Genomic DNA, 14,621 nt, shown 5'->3' with positions numbered 1-14,621 from the left:
TCTGTGCTGTCCTGCTATTTTAGAAAACAATGGGTTGTCCAGCGTGTTTTGGCTCTGGTGTGGGTCTTCTTGACGTCCTTTTGAAATCTTTGTCTCCCTGTTTTGTCCTTTCAGCACCTTACTTAGCTACTTTGCAACTCGACAGCAGCCTGCTGACACCCCCAAAACACCAAACGGCACCTCCACCGTCCTCCAACCTGGAGCAAACCATGTCTGGGAACGCAGGATCAGTTTCCTCCACCTCGGCCTGTCTTGGGTCTACGGCTCCCTCGGCTGGCACCTCTTTCAGCTCCTCAGCTAACGGGACCAGTGGTCTCCCGGTGGGCACCAGTACCGTCCCAGGCTCTTCAGTGCCCCAGCTCCTGGCCTCCTCCTCTTCTTCTTCCTCCTCCTCCTCCTCTTCATTGGCATCCAGTATTAGCCAGACAAGCACTACCTCCACTTCAGGGTTCAGCGGAGGCCTACCTCAAGGTCCAAACCCAATAGCTGGGGCAATTCCCTCGGAGAGAGCCCAAGGAAGCACAGTCCCCGGAGGAGACGCTGAGGCAGGCCAAATCTCATCGCAGCAACTGCCAGAAGGGCAGGAAAAGTAAGTCTACTATTCTCAAGTTTGGGCCCTTTTTTGAGGCTGGAGCGTTTATCCCGTCTTTTCTTCCACTGGACCAACTTCATAAGCGTTGGGATCTCTTTGCCTGAACGGCTGGTTTGGGAAGTCTGGAACCTTCTGGAGTTGGGGGGGGGGGGTGTCTCCAAACTCGGCAACTTTAAGCAGTAATAATAATAATAATAGTAAAGTTGGAAGGGACCTTGGAGGTCATCTAGTTCAACCCCCTGCTCAGGCAGGAAACCCTATACCATTTCGGACAAATGGTTGTCCGGTCTCTTCTTAAAAACTTCCAGTGTTGGAGCATTCACCGCTTCTGGAGGCAGGTTGTTCCACGGGTTAATTGTTCTAACTGTCAGGAAGTTTCTCCTTAGTTCTAGGTTGCTTCTCTCCTTGATTAGTTTCCATTCTTGTTGCTTCTTGTCCTGCCTTCAGGCGCTTTGGAGAATAGCTTGACTCCCTCTTCTTTGGGGCAGCCCCTGAGATATGGGAACGCTGCTATCGTGTCCCCCATCGTCCTTCTCTTCCTTAAACTAGACATACCCAATTCCAGCAACCGTTCCTTATCTGTTTTAGCCTCCAGTCCCCTGATCATCTTTGTTGCTCTTCTCTGCACTCTTTCCAGAGTCTCAGCCTCTTTTTTACATCGTGGTGACCAAAACTGGATGCAGGATTCCAAGTGTGGCCTTACCAAGGCCTTGTAAAGTGGTATTAATACTTCACGTGATCTTGATTCTATCCCTCTGTTAATGCAGCCTAGCACTGTGGTGGGATTCAGCCGGCTCGCACCACTTCGGCAGAACCGGTAGCTAATTTTTTTGTTGCCCAGGCCCAGAACGAACTTCCGAAAGGCGGCATTTACGCAGAGAATCGGTTGTTCCCCTATTTGAATCCCACCACTGACTTTAAGACTTGTGGACTTCAACTCCCAGAATTCCCCAGCCAGCCAACTTCTAGGAGTCCACAGGTCTTACAAGTCCCCAAGGCCGGACATCCCTATTGTAGAGGAAGACTTAATATATACTGGTATATAATGGTACATGGAATTAGTTTTTGGTAGAGAGTTTGAACCTCAGAGAAATAAAACTAGCTGGATATATGTGTTTTTTTTGGGGGGGGGGAGGAAATCAGCCACATACTGCCCCCTGCTGGTCATCAATTGTAATAGCACAAACTTGGTTACTGCCCCCCCCCCCCCCGGTCAAAGTTAATTACTGGATAATTTTATAATGCAGAGACAAAAGCTTATTAACTTCAGCAAGGGTGCTTAATCTTTGTGTGGGATAATAGCCCGTGCCCTATTTTCAGTCCAGGTTTAGGGATATGTCAAGATAATCCTTAATACCAAGATGATACGTTCTTAATTTTATTTTTTGAAATTGAAGCTCAGTTGTCTTGTGCCCCTCCCCACCTTCCTCTTCTTGACGTTTGTACTATTTGGATCCAAAATGGACAATGAAGCTTTGGATCTGGCACAGGTTGCTTAACAGTTGCTTATAAAGGAGATACACTTTTTTCACTGGATTCAAATGGTAAATATTATGAAGGTTCAAAAAAGTAGGCATTTTGGATTATGGAGAGAGCAACAGGGGAGCGATCTGTGATCTCAACCTGTCAGCACCTCCATAACACTTCCTGAACTTGTGTATTTCCCATACCTGGTCCTGTGAGAGCCCAAGAAAAAAAATGTATTTCCTTTAAGGAGCTAACAGCAGAGGAATCCTTAAGCACATGGGTTGTAACTTAATAGGGAAAAAAAACCACGATGAATTTTTAAATTGTACGAGGTGGTAGAATAGCAGAGATGGAAGGGACCTTGGAGGTGCTCTAGCCCAACCCCCTGTTTGAGCAGGAGACCCTATACCATTCCGCACAAATGGCTGTTCAGTTTCTTCTTGAAAACCTCCAGTGTTGGAACACCCACAATTTCTAGAGGCAGGTCGACTAATTGTTTTTAACTGTCAGGAAATTTCTCCTTAGTTCTAGATTGCTTCTGCCCTTGATTCGTTTCCATCTGTTGCTTCTTGTCCTACCTTCAGGTGCTTTGGGGAAAAAAGTTTACTCTCTCTTCTTTTTGGCAGCCCCTCCGATATTGGAAACACTGCTCTCATGTCACCGTGCACCCGAGGGGTGTGGGTGTCAAATGCACCATCCGTTTGAAGTCCCTTCGTGCTCACAAGAGACCTCAGCCCAGCCCACCTTGAATTCCGTTGACTCTTATCTACCACCAATTTGCTTTGACCGTTAGTAGCTCAGATTCTTGTAGAGACCATTAGCCTACAATAAACCTATATATTCATTTGTACCGCCTGGACTCCTGATTTCCCGCACTTGACATAAATCTTTTTGTTTGTTTGTTTGTTTTTGGTAGCTCTGCAGAGAGGGAGAGGATAGGAATTCCCACGGAACCCGAGTCTGCGGACAGCCATGTCTACCCACCGGCTGTGGTCATCTACATGGTGGATCCCTTCACCTACACCGCAGAAGAGGAGTCTTCTTCTGTCAGCTTCTGGCTTTTGAGCTTGATGCGCTGTTACACAGAAATGTTGGACAACCTGCCTGAAAACATGAGGAGTTCTTTCATTCTTCAGGTGGGTTTGCCTTGAGACAGGCAGGTGTCTTTTGGGTTGGGCGGAAGAGGAACTGACGCTGCTACCGAAGATCGGCATTTGCACCGATATAAGAGAATATTTGCAGCTCAAGGTTGCATTATGGGGTCCTTGGTGCTCTGCGAGCTTGGTAGTGGCNTCTCTGTGTGTAATGTCCCCTTTTTGTAGCGGCCGAGTCCCATTCAGCTGTACTCCCCTCCATTTATCCTGGCACCTATCAAGGACAAACAGACGGAGCTCGGGGAGACCTTTGGCGAAGCCAGCCAGAAGTATAATGTGCTCTTTGTGGGGTATTGCCTCTCTCACGATCAACGTTGGCTTCTGGCCTCCTGCACCGACCTGCACGGGGACTTGTTGGAAACCTGCATTGTCAACATCGATTTGCCAAACAGGTAGGCTATAAAAAAGAAAGAGAAAACAACCCAGCTGCAAACTTTGGAGCAGGCCATCCTACTGGACTTCCTGGTCTTAAATACATTGTTTAAATACATTGAGTGCACGCTTATAACCCAGCAGACGCTCGTTTCCCACTCAGAAGACTGAGAATTCAGTCCTAAGAGATGTTTCTCTATCAGGATGCAAAGAGGAAATTATCTGCTGCGAACTCGGCATAGGTGTCAGGAAGGGCATCCGGCCAATAAACGCTCAGCTCCATTCATTCGCCTTGACTCCACCCCAAATAGAGGGATTACAGGTGGTAAAAAGAAAACAACAACAACAAATACAACAAGTTCTTACTACCCTCTTTTCCCTCCAGATCACGGAGGTGCAAGGTGTCAGCACGTAAAATTGGCTTGCAGAAGCTTTGGGAATGGTGCATCGGGCTCATCCAGATGACGTCACTTCCCTGGAGAGTCGTGATTGGGCGCCTTGGACGGCTTGGCCACGGGGAGCTGAAAGGTACCTGGGCGACACGGCCTGTCCCAGTTGGTTGACAATAGGCACTTGAGGCGCTGTCAGGATGGATTGTTATTTATTTTATTCGCATTATTAAAGTTTTACCCATAGATATAAAATTTTAAATGTATAAAAGCCTAAATTAGGCGGTGCTTGCCCAGAAGGATGTAAGATCAATTGCATTCTGTTGTGCGTCATAAGGCCCTCCAGAGTACATTTGGCAGGGGGCAGGTGTACACGTGTGTGTGTGTCTCCTCTCACAGTAGCCATATGATTGTTGGTAAGTTATTTTGGAATAACAATCCTGGGACAGAACAGCCCTGGACCACCATCTGTTCACCTATATCAGTGTTCCCCAACCTTTGCAACTTGGTGGCTTGTTGGGGCGGGGAGAGGAACTGGTCGACACGAGTGGCGGTCCAGCACACATGCCCATGTGCGCGCAGTTCAACTTGCGTGAGCAGTAGGCGTGAGCACACCCACATGTGCAGCTTGACTTGTGTAAGCTGAGCTGTGCTCGCGTGCGTGCACGCTGGCCCACCGCTCACGGGGCCTGGTTCCAAATAAGCCGTGGGCCGGTCGTTGGGAACCCCTGATCTACCTAACAGAAAGCATAAGCTATGATTTCCTTCAAACCTGGCTGTGCGATAACCCACCCTCCCCTGCTTCCATTAGGTAGGTAGCAGGTTAACCCATCACAGCCCAGCTGTTTTTGCCTTTCCCTTTAGCTGCATGATCTCTACCAGAAGAGTGTCTGGTTTTGTATTCTTAGGATTCCCATTGACCTGGAACTGCCAATCTGGACTATCCTTTTTAAAGCACGTTAGCAAAATAATAGAAACTGTCTCGGTTTGGAGCCAGGCTGTCTAAAAAGTGACGTGGCAATGTCATCCTGGTAATTAGAATGGAAAACCCTGCAAGGCTGTGTGCGTGTGTGTGTTTGTGCATGTGTGTGTGACACAAAGATTAGGCCGTTTCATCCTTCTACCTTTACTAATCCCCTCAGAAGCAAGGGAGCTGAGATGGCTTATTTCTTGTAATGTTCGGCGGCTGCGGTGTTTTTATATTTGAGTCTTCGCAGGCTGAAGGTTTAGAACAGCCGTCCCCAACTTTTGCGGCTTGGTGGCCTGGCTGGTGGGGGGAGAAGGGAACTGGGCCACGCAAGCGGTGGGCTGGTGCGCAGGTGTGCAAGCGCCCACCGGCCCACCGCTTGCTCAAGTTGAGCTGCACCCACGGGCGCTCCAGCTAGCCACTCGCACGGCCCGATCCCAAATAGGCCACGGCCTGGTAGCGGGCCACAACCCCAGTGATTGGAGACCCCCTAGTTTAAAATAAGTGGCTTGTCTACGACAGGCTTGTCCAGCAGGGGGGTTGGACTAGAAGACCTCCAAGGTCCCTTCCAACTGTATTATTCTATTCTATTCTCCTCCAACTCGTGGCAAGCCAAAAGGTTGGGACACTCCTGCTTTATATATTTGGGAGGCCTGCGTGAAATGAGAGGAAAGGCAGAAATCAGAGATGCGTGTAACGCTTTAGATCTGAGCCGCTCTGCTTTGATCGCTTTCAGAGTGTTTCAAGTGTGTTAAAAGAGCTTCAAGGCACAAAGGAGGACATAATAACTGGTTGCTAAAACAACTGCTAAACAGCTAGGAGGCAGGGCTGTTAGATAACTTCAAGGGTCAATGAATCCTGGCATTTCCCCCTGGTGATTAAGGGGTTTAGCAACATGTATAAAGGAAGCATCTTATTAGCCTCTGACCAGAGAGAGTCAAAATAGAGAAAAGGTAGAGCAGAGATGCAAAAGAGAGACAGTAAAGGATGTAAAGAGAAGGGCTGGAGAAATAAGATCTTAAAGTCTATGGAGAGTCTCCATCATCCAGGTCATGGTTGTCCCAGAGGTGCTTTTTCAGAAGAGGCAACTGGACTTTCTTGTTTTTCTTTGAAGACGTTTCGCTTCTCATCCGAGAAGCTTCTTCAGTTCAGTCAGATGATGGATGAGAAGTGAAATTAAACTTGAATTGAATTGAATTGAAATGTCTTCAAGAAAAACCCAAAGCCCAGCTGCCTTTTGAAAAAGCACCTTTGGGACTTAAAGATACGAGGATGGTGAAAACGATGGAAACAGGATGTGATGATAAAACTAACTGAATGATAAAACTAAATGATAACATGGAACCCTGTCAGGAATGGTCCTCCAGGATGTCCTTCCCCGAGAAGAGATGGGCTAAAAACTTGTTCTACTTTGACTTCTGCTTGGGGGAAGCTTCTTTAGACGACAGCCTTTATTTCAGGGGTCCCCAACCCCCAGTCTGTGGACCGGTACCGGCCCGCGGCATGCCAGCAACCGGTCCGCACAAACAAGCAAAGCCCCATCCGTGGGATGCAGGCAGCACACAAAACCACGCACCCTCCGGTCCGCGGAAAAACCTCTCTCCCCGGAACCGGTCCCCAGTGCCCCAAAGGTTGGGGACCTCTGTTCTATTTCTTCCCTCTCCTTCTCTTTGTTTTTCAGACTGGAGCATCCTGCTCGGAGAGTGCTCCCTGCAGACAATCAGCAAGCAGTTGAAGGAGGTGTGTCGGATGTGTAGCATCTCCTCGGCAGATTCTCCCTCCATCCTTAGCGCTTGCTTGGTTGCCATGGAGCCACAGGGTTCATTTGTGGTGATGCCAGGTAATTACGCACGGCTCGGGGCGACAATGGGCTTCGTGGGACCCGACATCTTCCCTTTGCTGTCTCTCTTTCCCCCCCCCTCTCATTTGGCTTGGAAAAGGGGCCTTTCCATCTTGTCCAGGGACTGTACCAAATGCTCAACCTCTGGGAAGAAAAATAGAATGGTGTGTGTGTGTGTTGGAGAGTTATTATTTCTTTATTTAGCATGTGGCAAGAGACTTCTAAATGCAATAGGGGCAAATATCTGTAGCTCGGGGCTAGCACGAGGGTGAAGGCTCGTTCTCGGAGCTTGTGCGTTGGTTTCTTTTCTTTTTCTTTTTTTTTTTCCAAAATTTTATTTATAATACAATTAAAAAAAAAACATTGGATATAACGTGACATTCCAGTATAGACATTCTTATCAAATTATTCCACGTTTTACAATCGATTCTTCATCTCTGAATATACATCTAAATTTTATATACAATACTTATTCTAAAATTACATATATTTCTATCTTAACGCTAGCCTATAATCCCAACCATCCTCCTCGAATCCCTCCAGCGGTAAAATTTATCCCAGGTTTTGAAATAAACTGATCTACATTTGTCTTTCAATACCATTGTGAGCCTGTCCATTTCCGCTTGTGCGCTGGTTTCTGAACGTTTTGTTAACCTCTTCAGCAGAGTTTAAACGTTACCTAGCCTGGTAACGAAACGGTCCGAAGCTCGGAGAATGAACCTTCACGCTCAGACCTCTTTATGCTAAGCCCCTTAGAAGGGCTGTTTTCCTGAGGTCTTCTCATAGGGATGTGTTTTAAGCCAGGAGATCGCAAGGATTATCTGGCTGCCGTTGGGGAAGAATTAGCCGACTCTATGTCAGGGTCCCCAACCCCCGGGTACCGGTCCACAGCGTGCCAGCAACAGGTCTGCACAAACGAGCAAAGCCCCCATCCGCGGGATGCAGGCAGCACACAAAACCACGCACTCTCCAGTCCACGGAAAAACCTCTCTCCACGGAAGCGGTGGGACCTCTGCTTTAGAGGGTGTTGTGAGTCCACTTCTTCCTTTTCTCTCTTGAAAGATGCTGTCACCATGGGGTCTGTCTTCGGCCGCAGCACTGCCCTTAACCTGCAGTCCTCACAGCTGAATACGCCACAGGATGCCTCCTGTACTCACATCCTGGTTTTCCCAACTTCGGCAACCATCCAAGTCGCGCCTGCAAATTATCCCAATGAAGATGGATTCAGCCCCAATAATGGTAAGTCAGTTGCTGCTGGGGAGGAAGGAGGAGAGGGGGGGGGAGAAGATTCCCCTTTGGTGCACCAATCAGAAAGGTTCAGCTATAAGTCCTAGGTGAGTCCCACCACCCCACTTTAAAACAATACGATAGCCATCTTCCAGGGCTTGAGGGTCTGTCCCAGAGAAGAGGGGACTGACTGATTCTCCGAAGAATAAGCTGGACAACTGTTTGACCAAGATGGTATAAAGTCTCCTGGTCTTGAGCATGGGGTTGGACTAGAAGACCTCCAAGGTCCCTTCCAGGCCTATGATTCTCTATTCTGATCTGGCTTTCTGGTTGAATGGAAGCTGCCTTCCCATCTTAGTAGGCTTGAGAAACAGAATGATACAAATGGTGCCCTGGAGGTTTTGAAGAAGAGACTGGACAACCACGTGTCTGAAATGGTATAGGGTTTCCTGCCTGAGCAGGGGGTTGGACTAGAAGACCTCCAAGGTGTCCCTTCCAGCTCTGCTATTCTGTTAAACGGAGGCGTTGAAACTTGTTTTCTTTCCCTGCCACGAAGCAGTTCGTATTCTTTTCTTCTTGCTTCTTTCCCTGTGGTTAGCGTAAACCGCAGATCGCTTAAATTGAGCCCGATTAGCTCAGTGTTTGCAGAGCTTAGACTCCAACAGCAGGTGGGAGAACCAAAGAGGGATGATGCGAAGGCAGAAAAAAACAAAAAAACAACTGAAGTCACCGCCAAGGATTTAAAATGGAATTCCAAATCCTTTTGCCAAGTAGATGTGTATTTATGTACATTTTGCTGAAGGGCTCCTTGGCATTTGAAATTGGTCTGTTTTTTTTGGGGGGGGGAAGGATTTCCAATAAAGGATAGCAATATTTAAGGTTGGTGAAATCTTAAGTTGGTGAAGTTATGACTTGCGGTCTTCCCAGCCTTCCTTTGAGAAAGCTTTATCGATGAGCTAGATATGTCTAATATATCTAATATAGATAAACGCTAGAGATTGTCTTTTGTCAAGATTATGCAGGTGGGTCTCGACCTACGACAGTTGCTTAACAATCATTCAAAGTTATGACAGACCTCCCCAGAAAACTTGCAACCAGCTTTCTTTCTTTCTTTCTTTCTTTCTTTCTTTCTTTCTTTCTTTCTTTCTTTCTTTCTTTCTTTCTTTCTTTCTTTCTTTCTTTCTTTCTTTCTTTCTTTCTTTCTTTCTTTCTTCTTTCTTTCTTTCTTTCTTTCTTCCTTCCTTCCTTCCTTCCTTCCTTCCTTCCTTCCTTCCTTCCTTCCTTCCTTCTTTCCCTCCTCTCTCCCTCCTTCCCTCCCTTTCCCTTTGATCTTTTGATGGAAGTCGGTGGGCCTCACCAAGTCCACCTCCTCTTAGTCCTTTCGTGCTGCTGTCCCTTCTTGGCCCCAAATCCCCTCCTGAAGTTTGGGCTGACAAATATTTAACCTGCATTAACTTGGGCCCTTAGGGCTTTGCACATTAATTGGAGTAATGTCCAACGGCTTGTGTTTTCCAAAAGAGTGTTAGATTTAATTTTCTCAACTCATTTTTCTGTGTTTAATTATTAAAGAGAGAGAGAGAGAGAGAGAGAGAGAGAGAGAGAGAGAGAGAGAGAGAGAGAGAGAGAAATTGGAGAGAGAGAAATAGGAGAGAAATAGAAAATTAGAAAAAGAAGATGGGTGAGGTGGATATAGAGAAGATAGATTGGAGAGAAAGACAGAGAGAGGGAGATGAGAGAGACAGGAATGATGGACAGATGGGGAGAAAAAAAAGAAAGAGAGATGAGACAGACAGGAGAGATGGACAGATAGGGGAGAAAGATGAGACAGGAGAGATAGGAAAGAAACACACACACACACACACACACACACAGATGAGACACAGAGATGGACAGATAGGAGAGAGAGACAGAAGGAGAAAAAGAAAGAGGTGAGAGAGATAGGAAAGATGGACAGATAGGGAGAGAGAGAAACATGAGACAGAGAGAAAGAGAGAGAGATGAGACAGGAGAGATGGACAGATAGGAGACAGAGAGGGAGAGAGAGAGAGAGAAAACCACATGTAAGCTAATAATACTGAAGCCTTCTTTTGCTCTTCTTTCCTCTTTGAGATGACATGTTTGACCTCCCATTCCCGGATGACATGGACAACGACATTGGCATCCTGATGACTGGGAATCTTCACTCATCTCCAAACTCTTCTCCTGTCCCTTCTCCTGGTTCTCCTGGAATTGGAGGAGGACCGTCCTTTCAGCACAGCCGGGTAAGTACCCCAAACGTCCCTGCGAGTCTGGCAGATTTAGGTTCCAGCTCCTGAAAATCGGATCTCCCCCCCCCCGCCATGTTTTGTGGGGAAGGGAGCAGATTTTGACTTTGGGGATAGTGGTGGAGGTTGCACTCCCAAGTCACGGAGAAAATAGCGGGGGGAGAAAATCCGCTTTATAAGAACTGCTGTTTTTTTTGAGGAAAAAAATAAACTTCTAGCTTGGATTGTTGAGCGCAGTGGGGGTTTTTTTCTCCCCTTGTTCCTGCGCCCTGGCCATTAAGCGAATCGCCGGCAGTTGTTTAAGTGAATCATGTGGGTCGTTAAGTGAATCTTGACTTAGCGCAAGCCAGCTGGGAAGGTTACAAATGGCGATCACGCAACCCCGGGACGGTGCAGCCGTCACAAATACAGGCCAGGGGCCCAATGCCCGGATTTTGATCACGTCATCGGGATTCTGCATGTGAAAACGGGACATAACTTGGAACGGTCCCTAAACAAATGACTGTTAAGTCAAGGACTACCTTTAAATTGTAGTTATTTCCACTTTAGTCCTGGCCACTCTTGACGATTGCGGTTAACGTTGGATGGTTATTCTGCAGGATTCTAGTTTCTGCTGTAATGAGATGAGTAATCTGCGAGTCGGTAACTGACGGAGGCCTCTCCTGAGCAAATGCCTTCAGAGTAACCAGTTTAGCCATTAACCCGAGACTGGTAATTGAGGTGTAATTTTTGTTCTTACCAAAGTAGCAGCCTGTGATCTTTTTCCCCCGGGGTCAAGGCAGGGCCTCCCTTCCTCCCCTGGATTTTGTAATTGATTGCTCCCGGTTCGCAAGCAAGGGTTGCCCTCGCTGGCACGCTGGGGTGTGCTGAAGCAGGCGGGCTGCTTTTGATGCTCTCCGGGCTGCCAAGTCGGTCACTGCTGATCACATGAAGAAAGGAAATCAGACCAAGTGGAGATCTCTTCAAGAGTTTCCCAAGTGGGGTCCTGGATGCTCTCTGGGCTTGGCGGTTTTCTTGTAGACCTTTCATTACCCAACTAGATAACGTCATCAGGGCTCAGAGCAGGAACTCATGATGTCGCCTAGTTTGATGAATCCTCTGCAGGAAAATCACCAATCTCAGTGAGCACTAAGGATCCCACTCTCCTCCTCCTCCTCCTCTCCTCCTCCTCCTCCTCCTCCTCCTCCTCCTCCTCCTCCTCCCTTAGCACTGGTGCTGTTGCCTAGATGTGTCATGAAACATCTGCAAGAAAACCTCCAAACTCAGAGAGCACCAAGGACCCCACTCTCCTCCTCCTCCTCCTGCGCACTGATGCTGTTGCCTAGATGTGTCCATAATTAGTATACTAATTAATGATATATTTCTTTGATCTTCCCTTCTCCCATTTACATTCTCTTTCTTCAACCTTAAACAAAATATAATTCTTAGTATTTTCAATATAGAAATGATTAGATATAGGCATTTTTTTTATATTCGATATGAGATACGTCGTGCGCATTCACATTTTCCTCCTAGACAAATGAAAAAAACTGGTTCTTGACTTGTTGTCCTGTGGACTTCAGATTAAAAACAAACAAACAAACAAACCACTGCAGTACGAAAGAGAGCAGGGTAACTTGCACAGTTGGTATAACTTGTAAGGCTTCCACCCTGGATTGGCTGGATGCCAGAAGCTTTTTGCACCTTGAACAGAGTTCAGGCCGGGCCCCCCTTAGATGTTGGGAGCAATTGCCTGCCCTCGGTTATGGCTGAGGAATTCTGGGAGTTGAAGTCCACAAGTCTTAAAAGGGCCAAGTTTGAAGACCCCCTGCTCTACAGGGTGTCTCAAGTTGGGTGAGAATCGGGTCACGAGGAACCCCACGGATACTTGCACGCTCCAGGCACTGACCGGCCTTGCCCTTCTCACCTTGATTTTTCAGAGCCAAGGGGAGCGTCTCCTTTCCCGGGAAGCCCCCGAAGAACTGAAGCAGCAGCCCCTCGCCCTGGGCTACTTCGTTTCCACTGCCAAAGCCGGGAATCTTCCTCAGTGGTTCTGGTCCTCTTGTCCTCAAGCCCAGAAACAGTGTCCCCTCTTTCTCAAGGTTGGTTTTACGGTCACTTGGGGCGGGACCCCATGGGAAGCCGCCCTAGTGTGGGGGCGGTCAAAGAAGGATGTTGAGTCGCTCAACCCCACGATCCTGTCTTCTGCTTCCTGATAGGCCTCACTACATCATCACATCTCTGTAGCACAGACGGATGAACTCCTTCCTGCCCGGACTTCCCAGAGGGTTCCCCATCCCTTGGACTCCAAAACCACATCAGATGTCCTAAGGTAATGGCTCTTCTGGTTCTGTGTTAGTCACAACGCAAAGGTTGGTCTTGGGCCAGCCTTCTGCTGTGGGACATCTATCCACATTTTGTCGATTGCTTTGAAAAATCCTGGGTTTGACTTTGGTCGTTCCCTTGAAGATGGCTTCATGACCAAACCTAGGTGACATCTTCAGCGCCACCCCCTAGCACGGATGATCTTGCCTAGTTTGGTCATGAAACGTCTGCCAGGAACCCACCAAGTTCAGAGAGCATCGAAGACTTAAGAAGATTCAGAGCTGGTTAAGTTTGGAGAAGAGACTAAGTGGGTTATTGGTTGGGCTAGGAAGTTGTTGCTAATGTAACAGAGCAATTGTGTTTGTGTAGCCATCAGGAGTTGAAGCAGCGTGGTGTAGCCCTTTGAATTGGGTTGTTTTCTTGCAAACTACGTTACCCAAACTAGGTAACATCAGTGCTAGTGGGCTTGCTGTGGTATATAAACAGAGAACAAACCGCACTGATGATGTTACCTAGTTTGGTAATGAAACGTCTGCAAGAAAACCACCAAGCTCAGAGAGCACCAAGGACCCCACAGTCGTCGTCGTCGTCGTCGTCGTCGTCGTCGTCGTCGTCCTCCTCCTCCTCCTCCTCCTCCTCCACCACCACCACCACCACCACCACCATCACCACCACCACCACCACCACCACCACCACGTCTGAAGGCAAAGCTGTTCCACTGGTTAATTGTCCTCACTGTCAGGAAGTTTCTCCTTAATTCCAGGTTGCTTCTCTCCTTGATCAGCTGCCAACCATTGTTTCTCGTCCTTCCCTCTGGTGCTTTGGTGAACAACCTGACCCCCTCTTCCTTGTGGCAGCCCCTCAGATACTGGAATGCTGCTATCATGTCTCCCCTATTTCTTCTTTTCTTTAGACTGGCCAAACCCAAGTCCCGCAGCCGTTCTTCGTATGTTTTAGCCTCCAGGCCTTTGATCATCTTAGTTGCTTGAACCTCGGGATCCGAGAAGGTCCCTCCAGCAGCTTTTTTCACACACACACACCCCTCACCTCCTTTTCTCTTCTCTCTCTCGCTCTAGGTTTGTCCTGGAACAATACAACGCCTTGTCATGGCTGACTTGCAACCCAGCGACCCAGGATCGGGGCTCTTGCCTTCCTGTTCACTTTGTGGTGCTCACTCAGCTCTACAACGCCCTCATGAACATCCTTTAATCGCAGGGAGCGTTAATCGGAGCTCCCCTCTCCACTCGAAGAATCCGCCACGGCCTGCACGAGTTCAGGTCCCTGACGCGTCTGAAGGAGGCCTGAGCGGCGCTCCCAGTTTTTCTCAACAAGCAGGAGAATCCTCTCCCGCGGGATCGGAGTCCACCAACACGGGACACCCTCATCTGCCTCTCTGACCAGGGTTTCAGGCAGCCGATGTATTACAACTTTGAGGCAGTGTTAATTCGCCGGCTGAACCTTACAGAACTACGGAGCGCGGCGAAAACCATAACGTCTTTCATTTCATTTTTCTTTCTTTATCTCTCTCTCTCTCTCTCTTTTTTTTCCCCCCCTTTCCTTTTTCTGTGCACGGATCTCTGCCGAAGAAAAGCAAAATATTGTCGCGACCAGTCGCGGTGACCCGAAGCCTCTGCCGTTTTCCTTGGAAAAAACGTCGCCATCCATGTCTGGCGTCTGCTAGTCGAAAAATAGATCAGATTTTCTTTCTTTCTTTTTTCTTTTTCCTTTGTGGTGTACCTGGAACTCCTTGACAGACTGGATTGGATTGAATGAATGTGGGGGGGGGATACTTTTTTTTTGGCGCCCCCCCTCCCCCATCCATGTAGATACGAATCGTCTGGAGATAATGCTGACGTTTGTCCGGTTTATTGTTTTATTTTAATTTATTTATAGGGGCTATTAAATTATAGAGGAGCAGGTACAGCACGCGATCCGACTCCCATCTCACCGAGAAGTGGGGTTATTATTATTTTTTTCCCCGGTATACCTCTCGCTTAGAAATTGGGGTGGGGGACACACACGGGGCGTTTCCGGTGGGGATGGGA

The 14,621-nt window shown here is 47.9% G+C and overlaps 1 protein-coding gene across 1 annotated transcript in view; it reads left to right on the top strand.

Moving 5' to 3' along the window:
* Nucleotides 1–14,045, top strand: part of MED13L (mediator complex subunit 13L) — a 105,003-nt gene extending 90,958 nt beyond the window's left edge. Inside the window, 10 exon segments of the mRNA XM_029285881.1 lie at nucleotides 73–309; nucleotides 343–589; nucleotides 2,976–3,605; nucleotides 3,971–4,113; nucleotides 6,623–6,781; nucleotides 7,844–8,020; nucleotides 10,118–10,269; nucleotides 12,192–12,353; nucleotides 12,471–12,583; nucleotides 13,653–14,045. Coding sequence (XP_029141714.1) covers nucleotides 73–309; nucleotides 343–589; nucleotides 2,976–3,605; nucleotides 3,971–4,113; nucleotides 6,623–6,781; nucleotides 7,844–8,020; nucleotides 10,118–10,269; nucleotides 12,192–12,353; nucleotides 12,471–12,583; nucleotides 13,653–13,785 — 2,153 coding nt within the window. The 3' untranslated portion in view covers nucleotides 13,786–14,045.
* Nucleotides 14,046–14,621: the final 576 nt, after the last annotated feature.

This window comes from Protobothrops mucrosquamatus, unplaced genomic scaffold (assembly GCF_001527695.2).
Source record: "Protobothrops mucrosquamatus isolate PMUCROS unplaced genomic scaffold, P.Mucros_1.0 scaffold2413, whole genome shotgun sequence".
NCBI classification, from domain to species: domain Eukaryota; kingdom Metazoa; phylum Chordata; class Lepidosauria; order Squamata; family Viperidae; genus Protobothrops; species Protobothrops mucrosquamatus.
This window is presented reverse-complemented; position numbering and strand designations above follow the sequence as displayed.